Source organism: Sciurus carolinensis, chromosome 15 (assembly GCF_902686445.1).
Source record: "Sciurus carolinensis chromosome 15, mSciCar1.2, whole genome shotgun sequence".
Classification (NCBI taxonomy): Eukaryota; Metazoa; Chordata; class Mammalia; order Rodentia; family Sciuridae; genus Sciurus; species Sciurus carolinensis.
In genome coordinates this window covers 1,427,485-1,455,045 of record NC_062227.1, presented here as the reverse complement: position 1 = coordinate 1,455,045, position 27,561 = coordinate 1,427,485, and the positions used below count along the sequence as shown (strand labels likewise).

The 27,561-nt window shown below is 56.1% G+C and overlaps 1 protein-coding gene across 6 annotated transcripts in view; it reads left to right on the top strand.

Moving 5' to 3' along the window:
- Piezo2 (piezo type mechanosensitive ion channel component 2) overlaps nucleotides 1-25,431 on the top strand; it is a 365,623-nt gene extending 340,192 nt beyond the window's left edge. For 5 of the 6 annotated variants that reach the window (XM_047526788.1, XM_047526790.1, XM_047526787.1 and 2 more), the window contains 14 exons: nucleotides 27-209; nucleotides 1,406-1,655; nucleotides 2,464-2,596; nucleotides 3,533-3,680; nucleotides 3,770-3,984; nucleotides 7,661-7,819; nucleotides 8,971-9,118; nucleotides 15,188-15,376; nucleotides 15,666-15,758; nucleotides 17,126-17,298; nucleotides 18,697-18,825; nucleotides 20,316-20,395; nucleotides 23,687-23,870; nucleotides 24,494-25,431. In XM_047526788.1, coding sequence (XP_047382744.1) covers nucleotides 27-209; nucleotides 1,406-1,655; nucleotides 2,464-2,596; nucleotides 3,533-3,680; nucleotides 3,770-3,984; nucleotides 7,661-7,819; nucleotides 8,971-9,118; nucleotides 15,188-15,376; nucleotides 15,666-15,758; nucleotides 17,126-17,298; nucleotides 18,697-18,825; nucleotides 20,316-20,395; nucleotides 23,687-23,870; nucleotides 24,494-24,746 — 2,337 coding nt within the window. In that variant the 3' untranslated portion in view covers nucleotides 24,747-25,431. Of the gene's footprint in view, nucleotides 1-26; nucleotides 210-1,405; nucleotides 1,656-2,463; nucleotides 2,597-3,532; nucleotides 3,681-3,769; nucleotides 3,985-7,660; nucleotides 7,820-8,970; nucleotides 9,119-15,187; nucleotides 15,377-15,665; nucleotides 15,759-17,125; nucleotides 17,299-18,696; nucleotides 18,827-20,315; nucleotides 20,396-23,686; nucleotides 23,871-24,493 lie in introns of those variants that run through there. The other variant, XM_047526791.1, reaches the window with a different exon arrangement.
- The last annotated feature ends 2,130 nt before the right edge of the window (nucleotides 25,432-27,561 follow it).

Genomic DNA, 27,561 nt, shown 5'->3' with positions numbered 1-27,561 from the left:
ACTTGGCTCTCTCCTCCTCTCTGCAGGTAGCCATTGTAGTCAAGTACTTCTTCCAGTTCGGGTTCTTCCCCTGGAACAAGAACGTGGAGCTGAACAAGGACAAACCCTACCACCCGCCGAACATCATCGGCGTGGAGAAGAAGGAGGGCTACGTGCTGTACGACCTCATCCAGCTCCTGGCTCTGTTCTTCCATCGCTCCATTTTGAAGGTAGGTGCCTGGTCCTCCGGTCGGCTCAGCCTGATGCCTGTGGGCCTCAGTGTCCCTGGGACCGGGACCTCAGGGGCCTGCACAAGTGTGGTCCTCGTTCAGGAAGGCTGCAGCTGCGTTCCTTCCTGGACGTGCCCTGCCCCTGTGAGGCTCACGATGGGACTGGTAGTGAATCGTCCCCTATTTCCACAAGTCACAGTCCACCCCCTGGGGTCCGGCTTCAGTGTGTGTGGTGTCTTAACGCCAAGGCCGGGAAGCCACCCCGGTGGAAGCCAGAGCATCAGAGGGCCTGGTTCTCCAAGTGGGGTTTGGCCACTTGGCCTGGGGCCCTTGTGCTCTTCAGCATGAGAGGAAGGACCCAGATCTGGGGGTGGCAGCCTGGCCTGGTGACCAGGTGCTGGGGCTCACCTGTGTCCAGCAGCACCTGCCTGCGTGACTTTCGGCCTCCCGCCGTGCGCGCCTGGCTCCTCGCTCCAGCCCTGGTCCCGTTGCCTCGAGGCAGAAACCAGGCCCTGCAGCGGGACCGGCCGTGGTGGACGCACGCCTGGAACAGGATCCTTCCCTTTCTTTCTTATTTTTTGGACCCAGGGGTGCCTAACCCCACTGAGTCATGTCCCCAACCCATTTCATTTTTTTACTAAAAAATAAGTTGCTTAGGGCCTCACTAGGTTGCTGAGGCTGGTATTGAACTTGCCATCCTCCTGCCTCAGCCTCCGGAGCCACCGGGGGTACAGCTGTGCCCGTGCACCTGGCTGAACCAGACTTTTTGAGTAGACTCTTAGCAGTTTTGTTTCCGGAGAGCCTGGGTGAGTCAGGCGTGGCCTCTCGCCAGGCAGAGAGGGTGAAAGGGTGGTGGGCGGGTGAAGGCGGGTGGGGCCGAGCCACCAAGGCTGCTGAGTGTGATGCTCAGAGGCCAGCCGTGTGTCCTGGGGCGTCTTCTGCTCGGGGACACGTCCAGTGACTACGGTCTCAGCCCTGCGCACCTGCCAGATTTCCCTGCGCTCCCTCCGGGTGCGGCCGGACCTGTGGGGGCCGCTCGGCCGCCCCCGCTCCTGGGACCTCAGCGGTTCTCGCTGGCGAGCTTGCTTAGTCCCTCTTGTTCCTGATGGGGAGGGACAGTTGGGGCACAGATGCTGCAGGCGGGAGCCAGCGTCCCGCCTGCCACCAGGCCTCAGTGGTCCCGTCCTACCTTCTAGTGCCACGGCCTGTGGGATGAGGATGACCTCGTGGACGGTGGCGACAAGGAGGAGTCGGAGGCCGAGCTCTCCCTTGGCCACGGCAGGAGGGGTTCCTCCGACTCTCTGAAGTCCATCAACCTGGCCGCCTCTGTGGAGTCTGTGCACGTGACCTTCCCCGAGCAGCCCACCGCCATCCGGAGGAAGCGCTCGGGCAGCAGCCCCCAGATCTCCCCGGGCTCCAGCTTCTCTTCAAACAGGTCCAAAAGAGGTACTGCGAGTCCCAGCGGCCCCAGGCCTCTTGCTCTGCCGGTGCCTGTGGGTCCAGGGGGGAGTTTATCCAGTGTCTTTAACAAACATCATGAACCAGAGAGGACTCTGAAGTCAGACGGGCCGCGGTCAAGTCCCCCTTGGCCGTGGATCTGGTTGCCTAAAACGTCTGACTCCTCCCAGGACTTCAGATACGTGGCCGGGGCCGCACCCCCCGGTGCTCAGGAAGTGTCAGGCACCGGCTCCCTGGGCCTCCCATGCAGAAGCCTCCCGAGCATGTCGGAGTGCGTTTATTGCAGCCCGCGGTGGAGACGCTCTGTCAGTGGGGACTTCAGCAGACCCCTCCTGCAGGGGCAGGGCCTGGTGCTGGGGCTGTCCAAGCCGCGTGTGTAGTACCTCCGGAGCCTGCTCCAGGGCTGGTGCTGGCGGACAGGGCTTATTGGTTTTTATGTGGAGAAACTAGGATTTGGAAAAGGCATGGGTCGTGGATCCCGTCTGGAGAAGCTGCAACCTAGGACTCTATTTGGCCCAATAAAAACTGTTCTTCCAATGTGTTTCCTCCTGGGACAGAGATGAAACACTGTCGGAGGAAGAGCCACCACTGGGTATGAAAACCCGCTGGCCTCCCGTAGCATGGAAGCAGGGTGAGAGGGCAGGCTCCTACCTGCCCAGTCGTGCTCATGAGGCACATTCCTCCCTCGGGACGGCTCAAGCCACCCCTCCTTAGGGCTTAGGCCTTCTCTGGCACTCTGTCGACAAGCCTGTCCTTCACACTCCACGGGGTTTCTTCCATTCCTTGTTCTCTCTAGGCAGCACCAGCACCCGGAACAGCAGCCAAAAGGGCAGCAGCGTTTTGAGCATTAAGCAAAAAAGCAGAAGAGTGCTTTACATGGAGAAGCTGCAGGAGCACCTGATCCAAGCCAGAGCGCTCGCCATCAGGAAGTAAGTACCAAGAGCCATGCAGGGCCCGAGCTGGTGCGCTCACTTCCCGCCTCCCGGGAGGCCGGGTAGTGGAGGAGGGACTCTCCTCCAGGAATGCCATCCACTCTCCGCAGACAACGCGGCCTGGGGTCCCGCTCACAGCAGCCTCTCCTCGGGGCGCGAGGCTCCTTCCCAGTGCCTGCGTTTCTGCACACGCCTTTTCCATCGCAGCAGTCGATGCGTGATTCCAAGGGCTCGGGTAGACTGCAGGCCGAGCAGACCATCCAGGCCTGCAGAGAGGGTGTGATGGCGGAGCGGCAGGCACCGTGGAGACACAGGGAGATGGCTTGCTCAATGTGCAGCGGCTGTCCCCAGAACTGCACGGTCCCTCCCCTGCTGAGGGTGGAGGCAGCATCCCAAGAGCCGACATGGCTGGGGTGGCACACGGGGAGTGAGCGAGGGGCCAGCCCAGAAATGGCAGAGTCCAGGAGCGCCAGCGGCACGGGAGGGAGACCTGGCACTGCAGGCAGATCAGAGCCTAGAGAGACCAGCCAGAGCCAGGGCGCAGTGACAGGGCCGGGGCCAGGTGGCTCCTAGCCTGCCCAGGTGGCAGCCTGGCCCTGCAGGTCTGGGCGCCCTGAGTTCCCCAGCACCGGGTCTCACAGAAGAGGAGACGGAGCTGCAGAGCCACGCAGCCCGGTGCAGGTCTGCGGGTGGCTGCCCACCCAGCCCTCTCCGGGCTCCATGCCTCTCCGACACACTCCAAGCAAGAGAGGCATGGCAGCCACCCAGGCACGGAGCTCACTGCCCCCCTGTGTGAGCAGGCCAGTGCCCGGGGCACCCCGAGGCCGAGGGAGCACCCGCCTGGAGAAAGGAAAGCCCAGGAGGGTCAGAGGCATCTCTGGCCGCCTCTGCCGCGGCCCTCCTGGAACAGTGGGTGGGCTCCCTGTTTTGCAGGACTCTGCAGATCTACGTGCCCATCCGCCAGTTCTTCTACGACCTCATCCACCCGGACTACAGCGCGGTGACCGACGTGTACGTGCTCATGTTCCTGGCCGACACCGTGGACTTCATCATCATTGTCTTCGGCTTCTGGGCCTTTGGGGTAGGTGGGGGGACAGGACGGCGGGTGCCCATCAACTCTGAGTGGCAGCTTTCCGGCCCGAGAAATGCCCCTCATCGTCTCCTCCCCAGAAACACTCGGCAGCTGCGGACATCACCTCGTCGCTCTCGGAGGACCAGGTCCCGGGGCCGTTTCTGGTGATGGTCCTCATTCAGTTCGGAACGATGGTGGTGGACCGAGCCCTCTACCTCAGGAAGACGGTGCTGGGCAAGGTCATCTTCCAGGTCATTCTAGTGTTTGGGATTCACTTCTGGATGTTCTTCATCCTCCCTGTCGTGACTGAGAGGTGAGATTCCGAGGCTCCGCCATGCAGTCCTCGCGGCCCATGCCCCGGCACCGCCAGCGCAGCAGAGGAGGGAGGGTAGCGCCAGGGGTGGGAAGTCCAAGTTGGAGTCTGCTCAGTTCACACACGTCCCCAGTGGGAGTCGAGGCTCCAGGGTATTTTGATTGTACTTCATTCACATTCTCAGGACGGGGTTTTCAGAGCAAGCGTAGCCTAGTGGTCAGGGCTGTGTGGCTGTGTGGCCTGGCCTTAGTGGTCAGGGCTGTGTGTGTGGCTGTGTGGCCTTAGTGGTCAGGGCTGTGTGTGTGGCTGTGTGGCCTTAGTGGTCAGGGCTGTGTGTGTGACTGTGTGGCCTTAGTGGTCAGGGCTGTGTGTGGCTGTGTGGCCTTAGTGGTCAGGGCTGTGTGTGGCTGTGTGGCCTTAGTGGTCAGGGCTGTGTGTGTGACTGTGTGGCCTTAGTGGTCAGGGCTGTGTGTGGCTGTGTGGCCTTAGTGGTCAGGGCTGTGTGTGTGACTGTGTGGCCTTAGTGGTCAGGGCTGTGTGTGGCTGTGTGGCCTTAGTGGTCAGGGCTGTGTGTGTGACTGTGTGGCCTTAGTGGTCAGGGCTGTGTGTGGCCTGGCCTTAGTGGTCAGGGCTGTGTGTGTGACTGTGTGGCCTTAGTGGTCAGGGCTGTGTGTGGCTGTGTGGCCTTAGTGGTCAGGGCTGTGTGTGGCTGTGTGGCCTTAGTGGTCAGGGCTGTGTGTGTGGCTGTGTGGCCTTAGTGGTCAGGGCTGTGTGTGTGACTGTGTGGCCTTAGTGGTCAGGGCTGTGTGTGGCTGTGTGGCCTTAGTGGTCAGGGCTGTGTGTGTGACTGTGTGGCCTTAGTGGTCAGGGCTGTGTGTGACTGTGTGGCCTTAGTGGTCAGGGCTGTGTGTGTGACTGTGTGGCCTTAGTGGTCAGGGCTGTGTGTGTGACTGTGTGGCCTTAGTGGTCAGGGCTGTGTGTGGCTGTGTGGCCTTAGTGGTCAGGGCTGTGTGGCTGTGTGGCCTGGCCTTAGTGGTCAGGGCTGTGTGTGGCTGTGTGGCCTTAGTGGTCAGGGCTGTGTGTGTGGCTGTGTGGCCTTAGTGGTCAGGGCTGTGTGGCTGTGTGGCCTGGCCTTAGTGGTCAGGGCTGTGTGTGGCTGTGTGGCCTTAGTGGTCAGGGCTGTGTGTGGCTGTGTGGCCTTAGTGGTCAGGGCTGTGTGTGTGACTGTGTGGCCTTAGTGGTCAGGGCTGTGTGGCTGTGTGGCCTGGCCTTAGTGGTCAGGGCTGTGTGTGGCTGTGTGGCCTTAGTGGTCAGGGCTGTGTGTGTGGCTGTGTGGCCTTAGTGGTCAGGGCTGTGTGTGTGGCTGTGTGGCCTTAGTGGTCAGGGCTGTGTGTGTGGCTGTGCGGCCTGGCCTTAGTGGTCAGGGCTGTGTGTGGCTGTGTGGCCTTAGTGGTCAGGGCTGTGTGTGGCTGTGTGGCCTTAGTGGTCAGGGCTGTGTGTGTGGCTGTGTGGCCTTAGTGGTCAGGGCTGTGTGTGGCTGTGCGGCCTGGCCTTAGTGGTCAGGGCTGTGTGTGGCTGTGTGGCCTTAGTGGTCAGGGCTGTGTGTGGCTGTGTGGCCTTAGTGGTCAGGGCTGTGTGTGTGGCTGTGTGGCCTTAGTGGTCAGGGCTGTGTGTGGCCTGGCCTTAGTGGTCAGGGCTGTGTGTGGCTGTGTGGCCTTAGTGGTCAGGGCTGTGTGTGGCTGTGTGGCCTTAGTGGTCAGGGCTGTGTGGCTTTGTGGCCTGGCTTAGTGGTCAGGGCTGTGTGTGGCCTGGCCTGACGCATGGCTGAGTCTCGGAGTGTCACGCTGAGTGAAGAGGCTGGACAGACGGGCTGGTACTGCGTGTGCCTGAGTCCAAACTCCAGCCCCTGCAGCAAGCGGGTGCAGACCAGGGGCCGGCTGCGTGTGGGGGAGGAAGTGAGAGGAGAAGGGACCGGGAGGCCCCAGAAAGCCCCGGAGTGGGGCCCACAGGTCCTCTACTCGGCCGGCCCCGGGACTCATGGCGTCTGTGGGAACGTCGAGCCGTAGCTGGCTGCGCGCCTTGGATCTAGTCCTTCTGTCTGGGCCACTTACATCCTAACAGAGCCGTTAGAAGAGAGAAGCTCTTCAAAATCTGAGTTTGCACGCGGGCCCTTTTGCGCGTGTCTTTGGGCAGCGTGGGAGGCCCTAGAATGAGCTGCAGACCAAGGAAGGAACTGGCGGGAGCCCTTGAGTCCCCACGACCTTGGTCCCAGAGGGGAAACTCAGGCTTACTTTTCTTAGACGTGAAGAAACTAGACTCCAAAAGAGCGAGTGGGCGGTGGGGCAAGACCTGGGCAGGTGCAGATGCTTTGCTCTTTCCTTTCTGTTGTGACGCGGTGACGATTTTCTTTATTTGCCTCCTCTGTGGGAGGCTGGGCTTGGACCCAGCGCTTCACTCTCACCACGCGGGGCTCTACCACCACGCCGCGTCCCCGGCGCTTCACAGATTTTCATTACACTAAGAATAGGCTTCCCCCGAAGGCCAGGTGGGGGTCAAGAATGGACGCACCCTGCCTCTGAACCACACCTCCCAAGGTCATCGAGTGGGAGAAGCACCTCGGGGTCTCAGCAACGCCTCAGAGAAGGCCGATGCCACATTCGCCCATGATGGCCCTTGTCAGGAAGCTAGGACTGTGGGGGATTCGGGACGTTCCGGGACGTGGCCGCCTCCAGCCCTCTGCAGGGGAAGCCCAAGGGAAGAGGGCTGAGTGCACCCCAGGCCCCGCTTCCTGATGAGGGAAGCACAGCCTCTCAGGGGCCGAAGACAGTGACCGTAAAGAAAAGTCAGTGGCCAAGAAGGACCATCAGGGACGGCCACCACCCAGAAGTCCTTTAGACCCCACCCTGAGGCCCTGAGGAGGTGGCTGGTCGGAGCTCAGGGCACAGGCCCACGTCTCCCTCCAAGCCAGAGCCACAGACCAGGTCCTGCAAGTGCCTGGCCCATGACGTGTGTCAGGAAGAGCAAAAACGAAAACTCTGAGGCTCCGCTTCTCAGAATCCGTTCCCCCCGCGTCTTCCACGGTATAGGTCTTCTTAAAACCTATGATTCTTTTAAAATACACATTTTTTCCTTTCCTGAGCTCCATTTTGGCCTTTGGCAGCTGCGTGGACCCGGCTGTAAGAAGACTTTCTTGGCAGACTCACTTGGTAGCGATCCAGTTTCATGGCGACCTAAGCGACTGGACAGTGCAGGCCAAGGGTCCGTTCCCAGGAGACGTTCTCAACTCTTAGATATTCCTGCCCCACCTTTCGCCTTGGAAGTGCTGTGCCGTGTTGCTTAGCACCGCCTTAAGTGAGAGGAGAAATCGGCTTCTCGTTTGTTTGTTTGTTGTTACCAGGGATTGAACCCAGGGGTACGTAACCCCTGAGCCCCAGTCCCAACCTTTTCATGTTTTATTTTGAGACAGGGTCTTGGTTGCTTAGGGCCTCACTTAGTTGCTGAGGTTGACTTTGAACTTGCGATCCTCCTGCCTTGGCCTCTTGAGCTGCTGCGGTTACAGGCATGAGTCCCACGTCCAGCTAGGTTCTTGGTCTTTGATTTTGTGTTTTCATTCTAAACAAGTGTCTTGTACCAGAAAAGCGGCCCCTTCCTTCACCTCCCTGTGTTCCCGTTCCAGGAAATTCAGCCAGAACCTGGTGGCTCAGCTGTGGTACTTCGTGAAGTGCGTCTACTTCGGGCTGTCCGCCTACCAGATCCGCTGTGGCTACCCCACACGCGTGCTGGGGAACTTCCTCACCAAGAGCTACAATTATGTCAACCTGTTCCTGTTTCAAGGGTAAGGACTCCACGTGGCCGGGCGCTGGGGGAGCCAAGGCAAAGGCCCTGAGTGTCCAGCTGGGATGGGAGGACAGGGTTGGGAGGCCTGGAACTCTCAGGGTGTGGGCGGGGGAGCAGACACGCCTGCTTCCCGCCCTCCTGTGTGTGGTTGCCACACGCCTGGCCAGGGGTTGTCCTCGGGTCAGCCATGGGGCAAGTGTCTACCTCAGCGTCCTCACGATTACCACGATGGTGGCGTTGGACTTCTGGCCACACCGTAGCAGACTGTCTGTAGCTGGGCTGTTAGATGCACCAGGCCTTCTGTGTACAGCAAGCGCGTCCATTAAGAGGGGCCTTCCTTCCTCCTGAGACCCGAGTGCTGCCAGATTACTCCTGAGAGCAGGGTAGCTCTGGAGCCTGTGTCCTGCAGGTCAGGACCAGCCAGCGTCCCTCTCCCTGCCCGGGGCCTTGCAAGCCGGCAGGAACCCTTGGCTGCCCCGCAGCACAGTCCTGGAGGCCCAGCCCAAGGAGGCTGCACTGGTGTGGCTGTCTCTCCTTTGCCCAGCTGGGCTTCATTCACTTCTACCCTGGGCCGGGCATCTGCCAGGGCTTAGTGTCCACTCCAGAGCTGAGGTAGCCCATGAGCAGCTTCTGAGTGGCAGGCAGGATGGACGCTCGCTCCCCAGCCTGGGAGGAGTGATCCTCAGACCCGGGGCCGGCTGCTCTGAAACACACTGGGCTCAGGAGGCCGAAGCCCAGGCCCTCAGCCTCAGCCTCCTAGGGGCACTTTGTTCTGGGTCTGCTGCCCCCACCGCCAGCCCCAGCCCTGCTCTTGGACCTCACCCTGGGCACGTGCCACACGCGCTGGGGCCTGACTCCTAACTCATCACCACACACTGTGCCCCAGCACCCTCTGGCCAGCAGCCTCAGAACGTGAGCAGCCGTGGGAAGCACTGACCGCCTCGGCTGGTGGAGGCAGAGGCCCTGTCTGTTAGGGCAGCAGAAGGCAGTACGAGAGGGAGGACTACGGGTCCACAGTTGGCCCACGTGAAGACGCAGCCCACATTGGGTCTCCCTGGGAGGGTCCCGGGAGAGGCCCAGGAGGAACCGAGGAGCGCCCGGCTAGGGAACACGGGCCCCACGCGGTCTCTAACAGGTGGCTGCTGGCAGGTTCCGCCTCGTTCCGTTCCTGACCGAGCTGAGGGCGGTGATGGACTGGGTGTGGACAGACACCACCCTGAGCCTGTCCAGCTGGATCTGCGTGGAGGACATCTACGCCCACATCTTCATCCTCAAGTGCTGGCGAGAGTCAGAGAAGGTGAGGCCCGTGCAGGCGCTGTGGCCGTCCTCCCTCTCACGGGGGTGCCTGCGAGGTCCGTTGGGGTCCAGGGGTGTGGCCAAGCCACTGGAGGACGGCGCTCGCCTTGGTCCCCACCACGGCTAGGCAGGCCTGGGCTTTGTTGGGGACAGCGTCCAGGTGTCCTATTTGGCCACCATGTTTTGCAGCTATACTGGATGGCTGTAGTACCTGGCTACTCCTGAATGCTCTTCTGGGAACAGAGGGAGCGCATGCAGGGCAGGGTGGGCATGTGTGGCCCATGTCCACCTCCTGTCCACTCTTGGAGGGAAGGACAATTTAACCTTTTTCTGCAAAGGGAAGAGATTGAATATTTGAAGTGCAAATATTTGCTTATTCCTCCAGGTTGAGTATTGAGGTTTTAAATAGAAATAAAATTACTATTAATTGCTGAATTTTTCCAACATCAAGCAAATGAAAAAAAGAACCGCTTGCATCATACCAATAGAAACACCCAACTGACTTGAGCAGTCGGTAGGAAGAGTCTTTCTCAAAAATATCCTCTTTGGAAAAGTCTCCTCTCAGGGAAAAGTCTCCAGTGCATACTGCCGCTTGCCCTGGGAATTTCAGCTCCATCAACGGTGCTGTGTGTCCTCTGGGTTTACAGGGGTTGTGGGATTGAAGGAGATGGCAGTGTGCTTAAAATCATATTAGCATGTTCTTCTTTTCAAGGAACATAAGATTGAGATAATGACAGAATGCCTTAGTCTGTTTCCTATTGCTAAAACAGAACCCCTGAGACTAGGTAATTTTGTAAAGAAAAGAGGTTGACTGGTTCATAGTTCTGGAGGACAGGAGGGTGCGGGCATCTGCTTAGCTTCTGGTGGGAGCTTCCCACTATTCTGTGCATGGCAGAGAAACAGAAAAGCAGGTGTGTGTGGAAGAAAGGAAAGAGGGGTTGAACCCCCATAATAACAACCCATTCCCAAAAGAAAAACGGTACTCCACTGAAGAGGGTGGCCCCGTGTGGGCCCAAATGCCTCGTAAATCCCTCGTCAGCTCTCCATGCTGTTAGGTTGGAGACCCAGCCTCACCATGAGGCTTTGTGAGGACAAACCACATCCAGATCATACCAGAAGGACATTTAGGGTCAAAACCAGGTGGGCTAGGGTCCAGCAATCATGGCATGTGAGAAGGAGGAGAGACTGAGAATCACATGGTCAGAGTAGGAAAACATGAGGGGAAGGAGGGATAGTTGCCGTTGTTGTCGACAATTTGAAATGTTGGAAAGAGACACAGAGCTGGAATTCAGTTGTAGACAAACCAAACAGCAACGAAAACCAAATCAAGACAAGTAGGTAACGCTCCAGTGAACGTCGGGGGCGTAAAGAAGTTTCTAACAGGCGAAGCTCCTCCTGTGCGTCCTCGGCTGCCTCAGGAGGTGCCGCCAAGAAGGGCCCAGTACCCGTGAAGGATCGCTGATGACTTGCGGCAGGAGCACTGGATCTGCCTTGGTGTGTTCGTCAGGTTTCCGTCACTGTAACACAGCGCCTGAGGTGAACCACATTGAAGTTACGGAAGGTTCATTTTGACTGGTGGCTTTGGACGTGACGGTCTATGACCTGAGACCCTGTTGGTTGCTGAGGGCCTCTGGCAGCACAGCGCATCATGGCAGGGGAGGCCTGTCCACGTGGTGGCTGGGACGTGAACAGCCCCCTGCTGGGCCTTCCCACGAGGCTCATCTCTCAAAGATCTCACCACCGCCTGGCAGTGCCACGCTGGAGTCCCAGCCCCCTGGGGGCGTGTCCCTGCGCGCTGCAGGACTTCAGCTCCGTCGCCATAGACAGAGGGACCTGCTGTCCTCGTGGAAGCCAAATACCTCTGTTGTGCCCAAAGGCTTGAGACCCCACAAGGACCACCAGAGACCACGATCAATGCAAGCAGCAAAGAGTCATTTATTAGCGAGTTCGAACTCGGTCCTCTGCGTCCTTAATCAACGACGCTAGGAGAGAGGCCCCGAGCCCTCGTCAGCAGGGTTTTTATAAGGAAAAGCAAGCAGTTTTACAGTGTTCTTCTAATTGGCTAACATTCGAACAGCTAAACCTCCCCTGGTTGGGTCCGGTCAATCTATTTGATTTTCATTGGGTCCGGCCAGAACTGGACGGTCCTAGAGGAAGAAGGGAGGAGGGAAGGGGTGAACTATGCAGGAGCTGAGTCGGGGCTAGGCCCTGCTCTCGTCCTTGACGGATAAGGTCTCCAGGCAACTGCACATTCCTCGGACAAATGTCTCTTAACAACCTTGGTAAGCACAGGGGCCCAGCAGTCCTGTTTGTCCTTGAGACAGTTAGCAGCACAGATACCACCCTGCTCTCAACACCTCCACATTGGTGCTTCACACTCAGCACCCACTTCACCTCCCAGGGGTGATCTGCAGCTCGGCATGTTGATGGGCTCACTGGGCCGTCTGCCGGGTCGGTCCTGAGCCGCGGTCACTCAGTGGCCTAGCAGGGGCTGGATGCCTTTAGCGGTCTCACGCACGTGCTCAGAGTCACTTCTGGCTCTTGACCTGGACCTTGCCCTCTGAATCTGCGGGAAATCATCCCAGGACCTCCTGCGTCCCCACCTCCGCCTGCCCAGGTTCTTCCTCTGAGGTGGCTTGGGATGTGCATGTGGCCCGCCCGCACCTCCCTGCACGCGCTAAGTCACCTGACTCGCCGTCAGTGCCATGCCCGTGGCCGGACTGCGCTGCCCAGGGAGCAGTGACGAGGAACGCCTGACCTGCACCTGGGTGAATCTCCCCAGCATGGCTGCCCCGAGGCTGGCCGCGTCCGCGTGGGGGGCCCCGCTGCCCTCAGGCTGGCCAGTGCTCCTCTGGACCAGGCTCGGCTCTCCCTCACCCTCCCTACCACCCATTCTGCCCCACAGGAGTTCGAGGGTGGCCTCGAGTCAGGGGTTGGTCCTCCGATGGGACCAGCAACGGGCCAGGCACACGGGAGAATTGGGGCTCTTTTTTTTGGTATAATCGACCAAAACAAAAAACGAAACAGACCCCAAATTGCTAACTAACCGCTCTGTGCCGGCAACTCTGCTAGGCCTGGGGACATGGGGAAGCCAGGCTCGTCACAGCCCCCAGCCAGGGGTCTGCTGTCCAGAGAGGGAGCCCAGTGGTCAGTGGCCCTGGGATGGGTGTGGGACACACTGTGACAGAGACGCAGCTGCCCTGGGCATCCGAGGGGCAGGGGGACCGTGGGGACAGGGCAGGTGTCCGCAGTGTGAGCACATGGAGGTACACGGGGTGCCAGGGCCACAGAGCGTCTCCTGCCCTCTGCTCCCAGGGAGGCCTTGGCCTGTCCCTTACTGTCAGCAGCAGCCCGCCCGCTCCTCACGGGGACTCCTCCCAGGCTGCAGGTGCAGACTGGGCCCCTCTTTCTCAGGGGCCGTCCTTGACACCCCGAATTCAGACCACACCTTCCCGAGGGTCCCAGCGCCCCCTCTGCGCAGCCCACTGATCCCCACGAGCTCTGTGATAAGCTCCATGTACCACCCTGAAGCAAGAACGGCTGCTCAGAAGGTGGACGCTGACCCCCGCTGGCAGGGCGGCTGTGCCCCTGCTCAGGTGGCACAGGGAGCCCACTCGGCCACCTCCCACAACTGCAGGAGGCTGAGCAGGAAAGCAAGGAAACAGGAAAGGCGGAAGCACCCGAGAGCTGAGCTGCGCAGGACAGGCCACCGCCTGCCCAGGCTGGGAGGGCCGTCCCTTTGGAGAGCAGCCACAGGACCCAAGAGAGATGGCAGGGCATCTGCCCTGGTCACACACGAGAACAGGGGGACCAACAGGTGAGCCTCAGAGACGCTGGCCTTCAGCAGAGGAGGTGACATGGTCCCACCAAGGCAGGGGAGACCAAAACTGTTCCTGGCAGATAAAAGCCGTTCTGGTTTGGAGGTGAGGTGTCCCCTGAAAGCTCACCAGAGACAATACAGGAAGGTTCAGAAGAGAAATGTCCGTTGTGAGAGTCTTAACCCCATGGGGCTGAGTGGTGGCGGGTGGTGGGCGTGGCTGGAGGCGTGGCTTCAGGTACAGATTTGGTAACTGCAGAGTGGAGTCTCTCTGCTGCCTGATGATGGGAGCTGCCTCCCTCCGCCACACTCTCCCCCGTGATGTCCTGCCTCACCTGGAGCCCCAAGACTGGAGCCAGCCTTCTGTGGACTAAGACCTCTGAAACCAAGAGCCCTCAAATAAGCCTTTCCTCCTCTATAATTCTGCTGGTCAGATCATTTAGTCACAGCAGTGAAAAAGCTGACTAAATCAAAATTTAAAAAATAAATAAATATTTAAAGAATGGTAAGCTTCCTTTAACTCACAAAACTCTCCAGAACCTGAGGTTAGAGCTCTGGTGGGCTGGGAGGGGTCCCTGAGAAATCTGAGAAATCTGCACGTTACGTGCACACACCTGTCCACATCTATGTAAATATGTTTCCAGCTTTCAGTTTTCAAATATTAAACTCCAGCTTTACTTTCAAAATAGAAAGTTAGAAATGGGGAGCTCCTGTCAGCGGAATCCCCTTCCCTGCCACCCCCTGGCCTCACGGCTGTCCTGGTGCAGCATCACTTGAACCCGTTCCCGTGAGTGCCTGCGTGCCGTTCCTGTGTCCCGTGCTCCGCCAGGAGAGCCTGCTCTCTCAGGGGTCCCGCAGCATCTCCAGGACCACTGAGCACCCAGCACTGCCGCCGCCCATCCCCACTGCCCAGCCTGCTCCTGGCCCCCCCCCCCCAGGGAGGTGGGTCCTCTGCCCTTGACCTGTCCTGTGAAGTGCAGATTCCTCCCTAGGGAAAGTGAGCCCAAGGGCGAGTCCCCGGCCATGTTAGGGAGCAGAGGTGACCCAATGCCAGGTATCACGGTCTGGGTCCATTTCCTGTGCCTAACAACACCGTACCACAGCCTGAGTGATTGTGAAGGAGAGAGGTGCATTTGAGCTAATGGCTCAAGTCTAGGGTTGCAAGCTGCACCTGGTGGTGGCTTTCTTGCTGGTAGAGTCCCAAGGACAAGCAGGACATCATGAGACCAGAGACCCAGCTGGCAGGCTCTTAAGGCAGCTGGCCCTGAGACAGTCATTCGGGGGTGAGCCCATGCGTGGAGGCAGGCCCGGGTCCTGCCTAAAGGTCCTGCCTCTTAACAGCTCCTAATGGGGACTGGATTCCCCGTGACCCTTGGAGGAGGTAAAGCACATCCCAGCCTTCGCATAACCTAACGTGAAGTTAACTGAAGGGAAACCATCACAAAGGAGCAACACTGGAGCAAGAGTGCACCTGTCCATCCGCCGTGGGCTCGCACTTAGTGCCAGGCTCGTCTCTAGGTCTGTGTTCAAGCCAGCAGAAGCCGTTGCAGCCTCACCAGGGCCCCGACTCCTGTCCTGCCGCCCCCCGAGTGCTGGAGCCAGAGGCACCTTCCGGTCACACCAGTCGTACAACCTTGTCTCTGACAGCATGCGATCATGAGCCAAAAGCAAACAGCATCTTTCCAAGCACAGGGAGAGGTTGGTTGAAAGGCACAGATTTTGTACATGTAGGGATTTCAAGTAAGTATCTTTTCCCCACAGGATCCCTTAAAACCAGAAGGTTTATTTAGCAGGGTATGTGACCTGTTGGTCCCTAGGTTCATCACCAGCAAAACCCACAGTGGTGGCTTTGAAAGGCTGTGGCTGGCCCCAGGGGCCCCACGGTGGGAACAGGTGGGGAGCTCAGGACAGCTTCCCACGGCTACTTCTGGCTCTGGAGCTGCATGTTGACTTAATGTTGCAACAAAAGAGTTTGGTGTATTGCCACAGAATATCGTTAGGTGTGTGCCTGAACCAATAGGAACATCAAACCCCAGCACTGCGTACGACTACAGTGCACCCACGAAACAGCCAAAGAGGGGGAAAGGATCGGCCGGTCCCGACGGGAAGGTGAACTTCCCTGAGTACCCCGGAGTGTTGAGGCGAGGTGGCCGGTCCCTCCTCCGGCAAGCAGAGGCGCCTCGGCTAGCTCCAGGGCCCGGTGCCGCCGCGCTTCCCCCGGGCCGCGCCCGACCCTGAACTCTTCCCTTGCAGAGGTACCCCCAGCCCCGGGGCCAGAAGAAGAAGAAGGTGGTCAAGTACGGCATGGGCGGCATGATCATCGTGCTGCTCATCTGCATCGTGTGGTTCCCTCTGCTCTTCATGTCGCTGATCAAATCCGTCGCCGGGGTCATCAACCAGCCCCTGGACGTCTCTGTCACCATCACCCTGGGGGGGTACCAGGTAACCCGGTCTCCAGAGCCGTCTGGAGCAGTCTCTCAGGAGGACACAGATAGGCTGTCCAGCGTTGTTGGGCCTGTCTGGATGTCCCCAGCAAGTGTGTCAAATTCAAAATAAGGTGCAGAAGCCCGCAAGGATAGCTCTGCTCCGGCTGTGAGCGCAGGAGCATCCGCTGGAGAGGCACTCTCAGAGGCCAGTCCCCTGCAGGCGGGCCGTCGGGGGCTGATGGCCCAGGCCCAGGGCGCAGACGGGGGCTGGGTAGCACTGACGAGGCTCCTGTCTTTGTTTCCAGCCCATCTTCACCATGAGCGCCCAGCAAAGCCAGCTGAAGGTCATGGACCAGACGGTGTTTGACAAATTCACGAGAGCCTTTTCTAGGGACACCGTAAGTAAACGCGCGTATTAGGTCTCTGGGAAGACCTCTGTCCCGGGCTGACCTGTCACTGAGGGCTGCCGCGGCCTGCAGGGTGGGAAGGAGACCTTCCAGGATGGTCCGTCCTAGACAGCGGGCTTCTTAGAACCTCAGAAGTCACATCTGTGCCGCTGTCGGACGTGAGTGAGAATGAATGTCAGTTGAATTCAGGACATTTTAAATTCAAGCTCAACAGACCTTGTTTCATTTCTTTCAAACTGACATTTTAAATCACATCGTATATTGAGCCCTTGACCAGTTGGTCTTCCCTCGGAGTCTCTCCTGAGAAAGTGATTCAGAACACGGGGCAGGTCTACATAGGTACTTGCTTAAGAACGCGTTCTCTGAATTGGTTGAAATCGATGGTGGGAATTATGGCGAATGTCTCAATGAATGTGGGCCACGGCAGCGAGCCTGCCGCAAGAGGGACCTCGTCACTTCATTCACATGCTTGGTCGTCTTAAGAGTTTCCAACCAATTTCCTTTGTGAAAAAATAGTAATCATTACAGGGACCGTAAAAGACATGGTGATTTCTCAAGTTTAAACACAAATGGAAAACAAGATGTAGACTCTTGTTTTTTAAACCAAAAAAGAATAAGAAATATGCCCCCCTGCCCATAAAACAGTGACTGTGTTCCGGGGCAGAGCCGTGGCCGACGTCATCCTTTCTCTGTATTCCAGACTTAATAATATGACATGATCCCCATCGTACAATTGTTTTTAATTTAAGAAAGTGGTTAGGCAAACAGATGCTTTATTCTTGTGCAGAATCATTACCAGCCAAGCATGCTATCAGAAATGATCTTGAAATGGGTGCGGGGGCAGCTTGGGAGGCTGAGGCAGGAGGAGCACAAGTTCAAAGCCAGCCTCAGCAACTTAGAGAGGCCCTAAGCAACTCAGTGAGACCCTGTCTCAAAATAAAATACAAAAAAGGTCTGGGGATGTTGCTCAGTGGTTAAGCACCCCTGGGTTCAATCCCCAGGACCAAGAAAAATAAATAAAAAAATAAAAATGATCTTGAGCAACTAGCAGCTCTCGGGTGAGGGCCAGGATGCCCTGGGGAGATTTTCTCCCTCATGAGAGATTTTTCCCCATAGTTGAGAGTTGTGTTTCTTAGTGGAGAGGGAAAGCATTGAATTAGAAAGATCCAGAGCTGAGTCGTGGTGGGACACCACCTCTGGCCTGGGCCGCCAGCCTGAGAGCTGCCATTCCCGAGGGTTGGAACACAGCCGAGGGCTCTCCAGCCTGGGCATCCCGTGACTGACCCTGTCCCGGAGGCGTGCTGCCCGCCAGACGTCCTAGGTGTAACCTGTTGTGCTTCTGCATTTGTGGTGTACAGGGTGCTTTGCAATTTCTGGAAAATTATGAGAGAGAAGACATAACAGTAGCCGAACTGGAAGGAAACTCAAATTCTTTGTGGACCATCAGCCCTCCCAGTAAGCAGAAAATGATAAGCGAACTCAAGGATCCCAATAGTAGCTTCTCTGTTGTGTTTTCATGGAGTATTCAGAGGTAGTTACTGTGTTTCCATGCATCATCCCTTCCATCTGGACTCGGGTGGGCTGGGCAGGAGAGGAGCGGAGGTGGACGGGCACCTGGCTCTGAGTCCGTCAGTGCTAAAGCTGTCACTTTATCAGAGACTCACCCAGAATGCCTGTGTCCCTCGTGTTGTGCTTGCTTGCTTGTTGTCCCTCTCCCTGACTTCAGTTTTTAATGACAGAAGGTCAATGCCTTCTGTGAGCGGGGGAGAGACCTGGGGAGACGAGAGAGAGAGCAAGGACCTCCAAACTGAAGCAGGTCCGGGCACTCGGACTGCCACAGAGGCTGCCATGGGTCTCAGCAGTAAGGGAGTTGCAGCCCCTGGAAGCTTCCCTCCAGCACGGGGGCGACCCCCGCAGATCCGGCCTCCACGCCTGGAGCGTGGGGGCCGCCGGCCGAGCCTCCTTCCCCTCCCCAGGCCCGCAGCCACTGCCACTGCGCCTTCATCTGCACTTGTGCACACAGCCGGTCTTGCTGCGGGCCTGCGTCCAGTCGTTGGAGGTGCAGATTTGGAGCCCTGGCTGGGCGCGGAGGCTGAGCCGCTGGGTGCGCTCCAGCAGTCTGGAGTCGGGCTCCACACGGTACAGGGACAGGCTTACCTGACCCCAGCTTCTCAGTTAAAAAAGAAACGATCATGACAAGGGAAGCAGAAAGCCCTCTAGAATCTAAAGTGACTTCTCAGGAAAGCGCAAACCACCACTTCAAAGAAGGATTCACAGCACTCCTTCTTTAATCTTACCTCTCCTTTAAAGTGTCCCCAATTCCTTACCTTTGCTTCTGTACTAGTTTGCCAAAACTTTAATTGCTAGTCTTTGAAGAACTCCCCAAAAATAGTAACCATAAAATTTAAGAAATAAACTTCTGGCTGGGCTTGGTGGCGTATGCCTGCTCTCCCAGAGGCTCAGGAGGCTGAGGCAGGAGGATCTCAAGTTCAAAGTCAGCCTCAGCGACTGAGCAAGACCCTAAGCAACCCAGTGAGGCTCTGTCTCTAAATAAAAAATAAAAAGGGCTGGGGATGTGGCTTAGGGGTTATGCACCCCTGGGTTCAATCCCTGGTACTGAAAAAAAATTAGTAAAAATAAACTTCTGACTGGAGAGTGTTTTACAAAACATGGATGTGTCAGTGGCCATGGTGACTAACATGCAGAGTGTCTCTTGAGACTCAGACCCACACATCAGGTGGTCTCTGCTGGCCAGTGACTGGCTGTCCTGGGTCTCATTACCTTGGCGGGGGGGAAGCTAGATGGAGGCGAGGTGGACAGAGGGGTCGGGATGACTGCTAGGGACCCTAAGAATGGCGCGGGTGTCGAAGTCTCTTCTCCAGACTCCTGAGTGATCCCGGCCCTGGGCTTTCTTCCTCTTCTTCCACAGGAACATGAGTCTGGGCGCAAAGGCAGAGATAGCCACAGATAAGCTCTCTTTTCCTCTTCAGAACGTCACACGGAAGCACATAGCTGACATGATCGCTAGCAACGACCCGGGCAGCTCAAAGACGCCAGTGTGAGTGTCTTCCTCGTGAATGTAGGGCGCTTCGGCAGGCATCTGCAGCCACACGTGCCTCGCTCCGAGCCCATGCTGACCGGAGAGGCGGCTCTCTGTGCCCGGGCACATGGCCACTTCTCTTTGGAGGCCCCATTTTGCTAGATTAAAGGGACTGAGTCCAGCCCTGGGTTCTCTCCACCTTCCCTGGGGTTAGGAGCACTCCGCCTGAGGGCCGCAGGGAGCAGGCTCCAGGGGACCATCTGCCCAGGGCAGAGTGCTGGCCCTGGCCTGCTGGCCTTCTGCTGAGACACAGTGTCTGCCAGACCCCAGCCGTCACCATGAGCTGGTTCCCTCCCTCAGCCACTGGGCCTCTTTCTTGGGCCACTAGAAGTCATGGTGCTGGTTCTGGGGCATCTGGGGGTCTGGGAACCCCAACAGGCTCACCTGTCCAGACACGGCACGAGCCTGGGATCCTGCAGTCCCCTGCACTGAGGGACACTTCCCTCGAGAGCCCTGTGCAGAGGGAGACCAGCACAGCACTGAACTGACCAAACCTCTGTCGCCTGTGCCTGCCACCTGCTCTTGGCTGCCCACTGGACCATCCACACGGCCTTCCTTGTCAGGGAGCCATGGGGCTGAGCCCCTGCTCCGTCCCTCCCGCCCTCTGTTCCCTGGGCCCAGGAAGCACTGCTCATCTCTGGGTAGCAGACCTTCCTGCCACCTGAGCACCTGGCTACCTGGATGTGGGTGGGAGGCGGGATGGAGAGGCCAGGGGTAAACAAAGGCTTACCCCATGTCAGTGCTCCACTCCAGCAGGCGCGTGTGCAGAGAGAGCTAGCAGAGAGAGGAGCCTGCTCTCCAGCCTGGACAGAATACTCCAGGTGTCTGTCCACCCCTGACCCACGAGCGTAAGGGCCACCAGGATGCAGGTCTTGGCAGTGTCTCCAAAGACACCCTTCATCAGCCACTGGAGCGAGGGCCCCTGAGGTCACCACGGCCTCCCCCATCATCTCCCATGGGACCTAGGACTCTTGTGCACCGGCTCACTCAGCCCCAGAGAGGCAGGCACAGCTTAGCTGCCATTCTCTCCTAGCCCCTCACTCTTGGTCAGAGACACTTTTTAAATCCTGAAATTCAAAATCAGAAGGGCACTCAGGGTCGTAACAAGCTGCTTTGGAAGATGATGGCCCCAGAGTGCCCCTCGGCCTCAGGAAGGAGCCACAGCCCCGGGAAGGTGCCGGCAGCCACCTGCCAGCCTGAGCGTCTTGTGCACCGAGTGCACAGGAGCGTCCCTGGGCCGGTGGACTCCCTCAGCTCCAGGGGCTTCCAGGTGCAAGGGAAACCATGAATCTTGATGCCGATGCGTAATATGAGCCTATAAAGACTTCCATTGTTATCCATTTGATACAAGGTTGAAAATAGCAAAACTCAATGATATGTGTCAAATGATTAAGGTGGGTGAGCAACTAAAACTCAGTCGCACCTTTTTCCGTTTTCTTAACGCACAGGACCATAGAAAAGATCTACCCGTACTACGTGAAAGCGCCCAGTGATTCAAACTCAAAACCTATAAAGCAGCTTTTATCTGGTAAGAATGAGGGTGACCCCGGAACTTTGTACGTTTCACTTTGAGTTTCAATGGTTTGCATGTTGAGCCTTTATTAAGCGACTTTCCAGAGATCCTCCCCTGTGTGGTATGGACCTCAAGACCTTGTCTAGGCTGGCTGGCTTCACTCACTCCCTAAAGCCACATCTCCATTTCCTTGTCACTGATACAAATCCTCTTTGGTTTAAGTCCACGTTCAGTGAGTTACTGGCCAGCCCGGCATCTGTTTCCAGTAGCACCTGGGTCTTTCACAAGCCCTGCCCCGGACACTGCTAGGTCAGACGGCCCCTCCCAGCAAGGACAGGAGACTCCGCCACACACCCCCAGGGCTAGCAAGCCCTGCAGGTGTCCAGCGTAGCAGCCCTTTGGCACCATGCTGTTGGAAGACCTTCGCAGGCCCCAGACGCTTGGGTCACCACAGACACGTCTGTGGTGGTGTGTGCCGTGTGGCCCCGGGGTGCAGCGGGCTGCACATCAGCTGTATAGGTCCACTCCACGGTGGTCGCAGTGAGTTCCTCAGGACGTCTCCTGATGCGAAACAGCGAATGACTATTCACCCATCCATTTCAGTAATGAAGCCCTGCTCGACTTCCCCTGAACTAGATGACACTCCGGTGAAGGTCGACAACGCACACGTCTCTGTCACCACCGTGTCATTCACTGTGTGCAAGGCAGGTGCCAGGTGCTGAGACGAGGCTCATATGTAGCTGGAAAGATGGAGTCAGAGTGAGCAGTTAGAATCCTACACAGGGAGGAGGCAGGGGTGAGGCCCGGGGAACAGCCTGAGGCTGGACTCCGCCTCCAGATACATGTCCTCCTCAACAACAGGCCTGTCTTGCAAGGCGATTGGAGACTCTAGTGTGACCCTCTTCATCATAACTAGTTCTAGAGACATTCAGTCTGAGAATACAGATGACTCAACAGTCATGCCCCACGACATGTCTGTCTCTCCACAAGCTCCACCCCAATGGTTCTGTCCATCCTTGAACCCCCTTCCTCTGAGTCTCAGCAGTGGACCTCCTCACGGACTTCCAGGGTGGATCTAAGCCAACAAGGCTTCCTCCAGGTCCTAGGGTGTGTCTTATATTTCATAAGGTCCTTCCTCTACCCCCATTCCCACCACCCCAGGCTCAAGAAAGATATGTCCTCTCTGTTTCCCCAGGTTGGCCCCTTGCTGTGTCAGGTCCCTGCCCACCTCCCTTTCTGTCCTGCAGAATGGTTGAGCCCCCTTCTCCTTAACCTTTCCCCTCTGTGACACTGGCTCCTCTGCCTGTGAGTGATGTCGGCACAGGTATATTTAGCATAGGTTTATAGTCATCACCAATTTACATGTGAGGAAACTGGGGCTCAGAGTATGAACTACTCAGTGGAAACCATGTAACCAGCGTATAGTAGGACTAGACCCAAACTTGGAACCTGTTTCCATGGTAACTGTCTCTGGACTTCAGAACCAACATTATTCCTGTTTCTGAGTGTTCTGAGTGGTTCACCATCTTCCTTGATAAGGACTTTGGCTCTTCTAGTGTCCTGCCATTGCTAACTCTTCTTTCTCCATCCATCTATCCATGTATCCATCCATCTATTCACCCATCTATCCATCCATCCATCCATCTATTCCTCCATCCATCCATCCATACGTACATACATCTATCCATCCATCCATTCATTCATCCTTCCATCCATCCATTCATCCATCCATTCATCTATCCATCTGTCCATATATCCATTCCTCTATCCATACATACATACACACATCTATCCATCCATTCATCCATTCATCCATCTATCCATCTGTCCATGTATTCATGCATCTATACATACATACATACATACATACATCTATCCATCCATTCATTCATCCATCCATCTATCCATCCATCCATCCATCCATTCCTCCAGCCAGCCATCTATTCATCCAGCCATCAATCTATCCATCCATACATACGTACATACATACATTTATTCATCCAACCATCCTCCATCCATCTATCCATCTATCCATTCATCCATCCATACATACATACATCTATCTATCCATTCATCTATCCATCCATCTATCCACCTATCCATCCATCCATTCATCCAGCCATCCATCTATTCATCCATCCATCAATCTAACCATCCATCCATATGTACATACATACATTTATTCATCCATCCATCCTCCATCTGTCCATCCATCTATCCATCCGTCCATACATACATACGTACATACATCTGTTCATCCATCCATTCATCCATCCATTCATCCATTCATCTCTTCATCCATCCATCCTTCCATCCTCCGTCCATCCATCTATTCATCTACCCATCCATTTATTCATGCATTCATTCATTCATCTTTCCATCCATCTATTCATCCATCCATCAATCCATCCATCCATCCATCCGTTCATCCGGCCTGCCACCTATGTCCTGGGCTCCTCTGATCTAAACATTCTCCATGAAATTATGCAGTCACAGTTCCTACACTCAGAGTGTACAGCTCACCACCCTGTCCCTCGGTGGAGCTGCCATTATCCTGGGGAGAAGTGGGGTCTTCTTGGGGGACGCTGAGCAGTGTGGCTGCAGCGTCTTGCTTGCCCTGTCTCTTACTGCCCTCTGCCCCACCAGAAGCAGTCACTGGCCATTCATCATGGGTTTCAGAACTCTGCAGAGCTGATGCCATCAGTCCTTTCTGAAAGGAGTGCCTCTCCCCATCACTTCTCCACCCAGTGTGGTTTTTGCTAAGCAAAACTCAGCCCCAAAGTCATCTACTCAAGGAAGTGCCCAGGGATCATACCAACCAGAAGCAGTCTCCCTGGCAGCAGGCTTGGCAATGCTGGTCCTCTGGGGTTGCCACAGGACCATAAACCGAGTTTGCACACATCGTCTTTTCCCACTAAGACACAGAACAATGCCGTATACGATTCTGCAGCCCTAACTTCCAGGACAGTCGCTACCTGCTGGTGATGTGAACGGATAGCCAGTTCTAGCCAAAGCCGACCTCTGTCCACTCAGCTGTTCGGGATTGTCAGCACCCTGCTCAGGCAGTGGGTCCTCCCCGTCTCCCTGTGCTTCGGCTGCCACACGCAGAGCCGTGACTGGCCTCTTGAGCTGAAAAAGGACCTGCCTGCACACTGAGGACCTGCTCCTTTTCTGGGTGTCCCTCGGTCCCCATCCTAGAGCCACAGACTGCCCAGAGTGCCCCAGTTTTGCCTTCTGAGAGCCGTTGGTGCACATCAAATCTCACGACTCTGACGTTGACTTGATTTTGTCTTCCTTCCCTTCCAGAGAACAATTTCATGAACATCACCATCATTTTGTCCAGAGACAATAAAACTAACTCCAACAGCGAGTGGTGGGTTCTCAACCTGACGGGAAATAGAATCTACAATCAGGAGTCCCAGGCTTTGGAGTTGGTGGTCTTCAACGACAAAGTCAGCCCCCCCAGCCTGGGCTTCCTGGCTGGCTACGGGTAAGCATTCATTTAATAATGAACAGTCACGAGAGCCTGCTTCCGAGCTGTGACGTCCAGGACACCACGCCTGCTCTCTGCCGAGAGCTCGCCAGCTGCATGGCTGCCTGGTTACAAGGTGAACATCCTTCGCCCTTGGTTTCACATGTAAGGAGCCTGAGGCCCAGAGATCAAAGCGCCTGGTGCGGCTTGCCGGGTCAGGGAGGTGGCGCTTCCTCCGCGCCCGCCTGTGAGGCACCCTTTGATGCGATTCAGCATCTGAATTGGGAGTCAGGCATAAGGCTATGGCTTTTCTGCTTTGGTTGCTTCTGGCTTTTAGTAAGTTTTGAACCTGTTGGAACCATCTCGTTATGCTCTCATGCTGAAATCCCGAGGCGCATCCCCTGCAAGACACAGCAAAGCGTGACATTTTCCAGGTAGCCTCATAGGAGACCATTTCCCACTCAGGCTCTTACAACAAACATGAATCTCTGAGAAAGGGCTGTTGAAGTGGGAAGAGCTCGTTCCAAGAAGTATGCAAAGCACGGTTGTGTTTCTGCCCCATACGTTTCGCTACCGCGTGCCACTAGCCACCTCTAACTGCCGCTCGCGGGTCCTCCTTACGGTCTGCTTTTCTCTTTCAGTATCATGGGACTGTATGCCTCTGTCGTCCTGGTGATTGGGAAATTCGTCCGGGAGTTCTTCAGTGGGATTTCTCACTCCATCATGTTTGAAGAGCTCCCGAATGTGGATCGAATTTTGAAATTGTGCACAGATATTTTTTTAGTCCGAGAGACGGGGGAGCTGGAACTAGAAGAAGATCTCTATGCCAAGTTAATCTTCCTGTACCGCTCACCAGAAACCATGATCAAGTGGACCAGAGAAAAAACAAACTGATACCGCGGGACTCAGACCGCGAGCGACGTTCACGTGTGGATTTTTTAATTTTTTTTTTTTTAAAAAAAGCACAATACTCTCCTAAGAGCTAAGCATTTCTCGTTCCAAGAAGTGGCTTCTCTTCTGACGGGTGGCCCCGGGGAGCTCACGTCCTGCAGCCAGGCCACCTTGCAGGCGAGGCGCTGCTGAAGAAGTCGTCCGCAGTCCCTTCTCTGAAATCAGGGCTACTCACTCGGGTTCAGTCAACAGTGTCCCGCCTTCCGATGGACTTTGTGAAAGAACCAGGAATGGATCCCTCCCCTCAGCCTCAGGCAGGCGGGAAGGATGCCTGCGCTCCGCCCCGGGGGCCGCGCCTTCTCTGGAGGGCAGGATGCCCCTCAGAGCTGGGCGTGGCGGGGGCAGCTGCAGAGGGGCCTGGGCAAGCCTGGCACGTGGAAACTGGGCCGTGGCGAGAGGAGGCAGGAGGCCCAGCCTCATTCCCAGGGGAGGGGAGAGGGAACCCAGGACCCAAAGACCACGGAAGGATAAGCCTCATTCTAAGCAAAAAGATCCCATTAGCAACACTCTTACTGCCTTATCTCAACTGAAGACTGATAAGAAATCCTTCCATGAAACACCAGTGACTTCTCAGGAAAAAAAAAAAAACAAAAAAAAAAAGCAGCAAACACACCCCAGGTCTCTGCAGCGCGGCGCCCACCCTGCCCGGCCCCTGCTCCACCGACCAGCAGGTGGGAGCCGGAGCCACGAGGCCAGCCGGCCGCGGGAGCAGGGAGCCTGGCTCCCCAGGACTGAGGTGGCCCCACTCTCCTGCCCACAGCACGCGTCTCCCACTTCAGTGACTCAAGCAATGGGTTTTTCAGTCTGTGACTTTTTCCCTCCTGTTTTTCAGGTCTATCAAAGAGTTTACATATTCCAGTTCACATTTTTACATCCGAGACGGGTTTTTTAAGTTCATAATTATGACAGAAATATGTATATTAAGCTTGGGGAAATAAAAAATGGCCTTTTCTTAAATTATTATCATTGGTAATACATCCTCTTCGTGAAATAACAATGTAGCATGAAAAATTTATGACTGAAATGTAGTTTCCATTCCATATTAAAAATACAGTTGCTGAGAAGAATCATTGAATGGGGTAAAATATGTCAAAAAACATGATCCTGTGTAGTTTGGGTTCAGGGCTCACTTAAAATAAAGCACATCTTGCAAAGTCATTTAAAAAGATGCTCTTTATTGTCTTCTTTGCATGGAAGTGGTTATTTTCAATAGAATACACAAAGAGTTCAAAAAACAGATAAGAAACTGCTTCTTGGGGATTTTATTTTGTCTTGGTTTTCATGCCTGAGCTCTGCGTGAGTTAAGCAGGAACAAGTGATAACAAAGTAATTTGCAAAGAGGAAAGTAGGAAAGAGGATAGGAAGCTCTAATATGTAACAGCAGACTGCAAATGATGCTCAGTGCCTCCTAGAGAATCAGTCACTTCGTATGTGTTATGCTGTGAGGGTCAGCCAGCTTCTCCCCGGTGGAGAAAAGCTGAGTCAGTCACTGTGACAATAAACGCAGACCACTCAGTGGAAGTCAGTGACTTTCTGATTTCCCGGCAACATGAGGAATCAGTACACGTATCTGCTCATGGCTTCTTTCTATGAGAAAAGTCAACAAGCATCCAGGCCTGGTGGCAAATTTCTGTAATCCCAACCACTTGGGAGGCTGAGGCAGGAGGATGGAGAGTTCAAATCCAGCCTCAGCAATTTATGGAGGCCCTAAGGAACTTAGTGAGAACCTATTTCAAAATTAAAAAAATAAATCAAGTTAGAGATACAGCTCAGCGGTTAAGTACTCCAGGGTTAAGTCCCCTGTACCAAAGAAGTCAACATGGAATTTCCAGAAAGCAGATCATAACACATTTAAAAAAGAGTAGAAGCAGGAAATGCTTTCGAGAAGACCCCTAGAGGTCCAGGCTGCCAGAACTGAAGCATTCCTCAGGGAGACCGTTTCCCCTGTTCAAGGGGAGCCTCCGGGTGTGCACCAGGGGGTTCCTGTCTCTCTTCTCTCGCTGTTTGCATTGCTGGAGAAGGAATGGGGGCCTCGAGCCCTCTGCCAGCCAGCAAGCCGCAGCCAGAGGGGAAATACTGAAAGAGGCCTTGCTGAGCGGGTCTCAGGGGAGGCCTCGCTGGGGTGGGACCACGGAGCACCAGGAAGCAGGCGTCTTGCTCAGCAAGGGCTGGGCTGGGTTCCCAGCCGTGGGACCCTCACCTCCTCGAGCCTCATCCAGTCCTACGAGGGGCCCGCAAGCTGAAGCAGTGCCCTGAGGATTAAAGGGCCACACAGCCTGTATCAAAGCCACCTGCTGCTGCCCTAGAGGATGGACGCAGAGAGGAGGAGCCACAGGAGGATGTTCTGGGCAGTGGGTCCAGGAGCCCTGGTCAGAGAGGAAGGCAGTGTTATGGAAAGGCGCTCAGCAGGAGACCAAGCCGCAGGGAGGGCTTGCTTACCTGCAGAGCAGAGCTGGTGCTCTGAAGTTCTGGGCCCCAGCGGAGGCCACAGGGGCTTTTCCGTAAGTCTGACATAATTTCCCGACCCCTCAAACGCTAGTGGCTCTGAATTCTTAGCCCGTGTGATGAAAGGCCACGCACAGGGAATTTACAATAGGCAGTTCCCAGGTGCAGAAGCAAGACAGCAAGACGCCCGCGAGGGTCACTACAGAGTGACCTTCAGCAGAGGCAGCGGAAGCTCAGGAGGACGAGTCCAGCGCCCTACCCCCAGCGCCCGACCTCTAGAACTAAGCCTCCGAGGTCAGGGTGTAGACGGCAG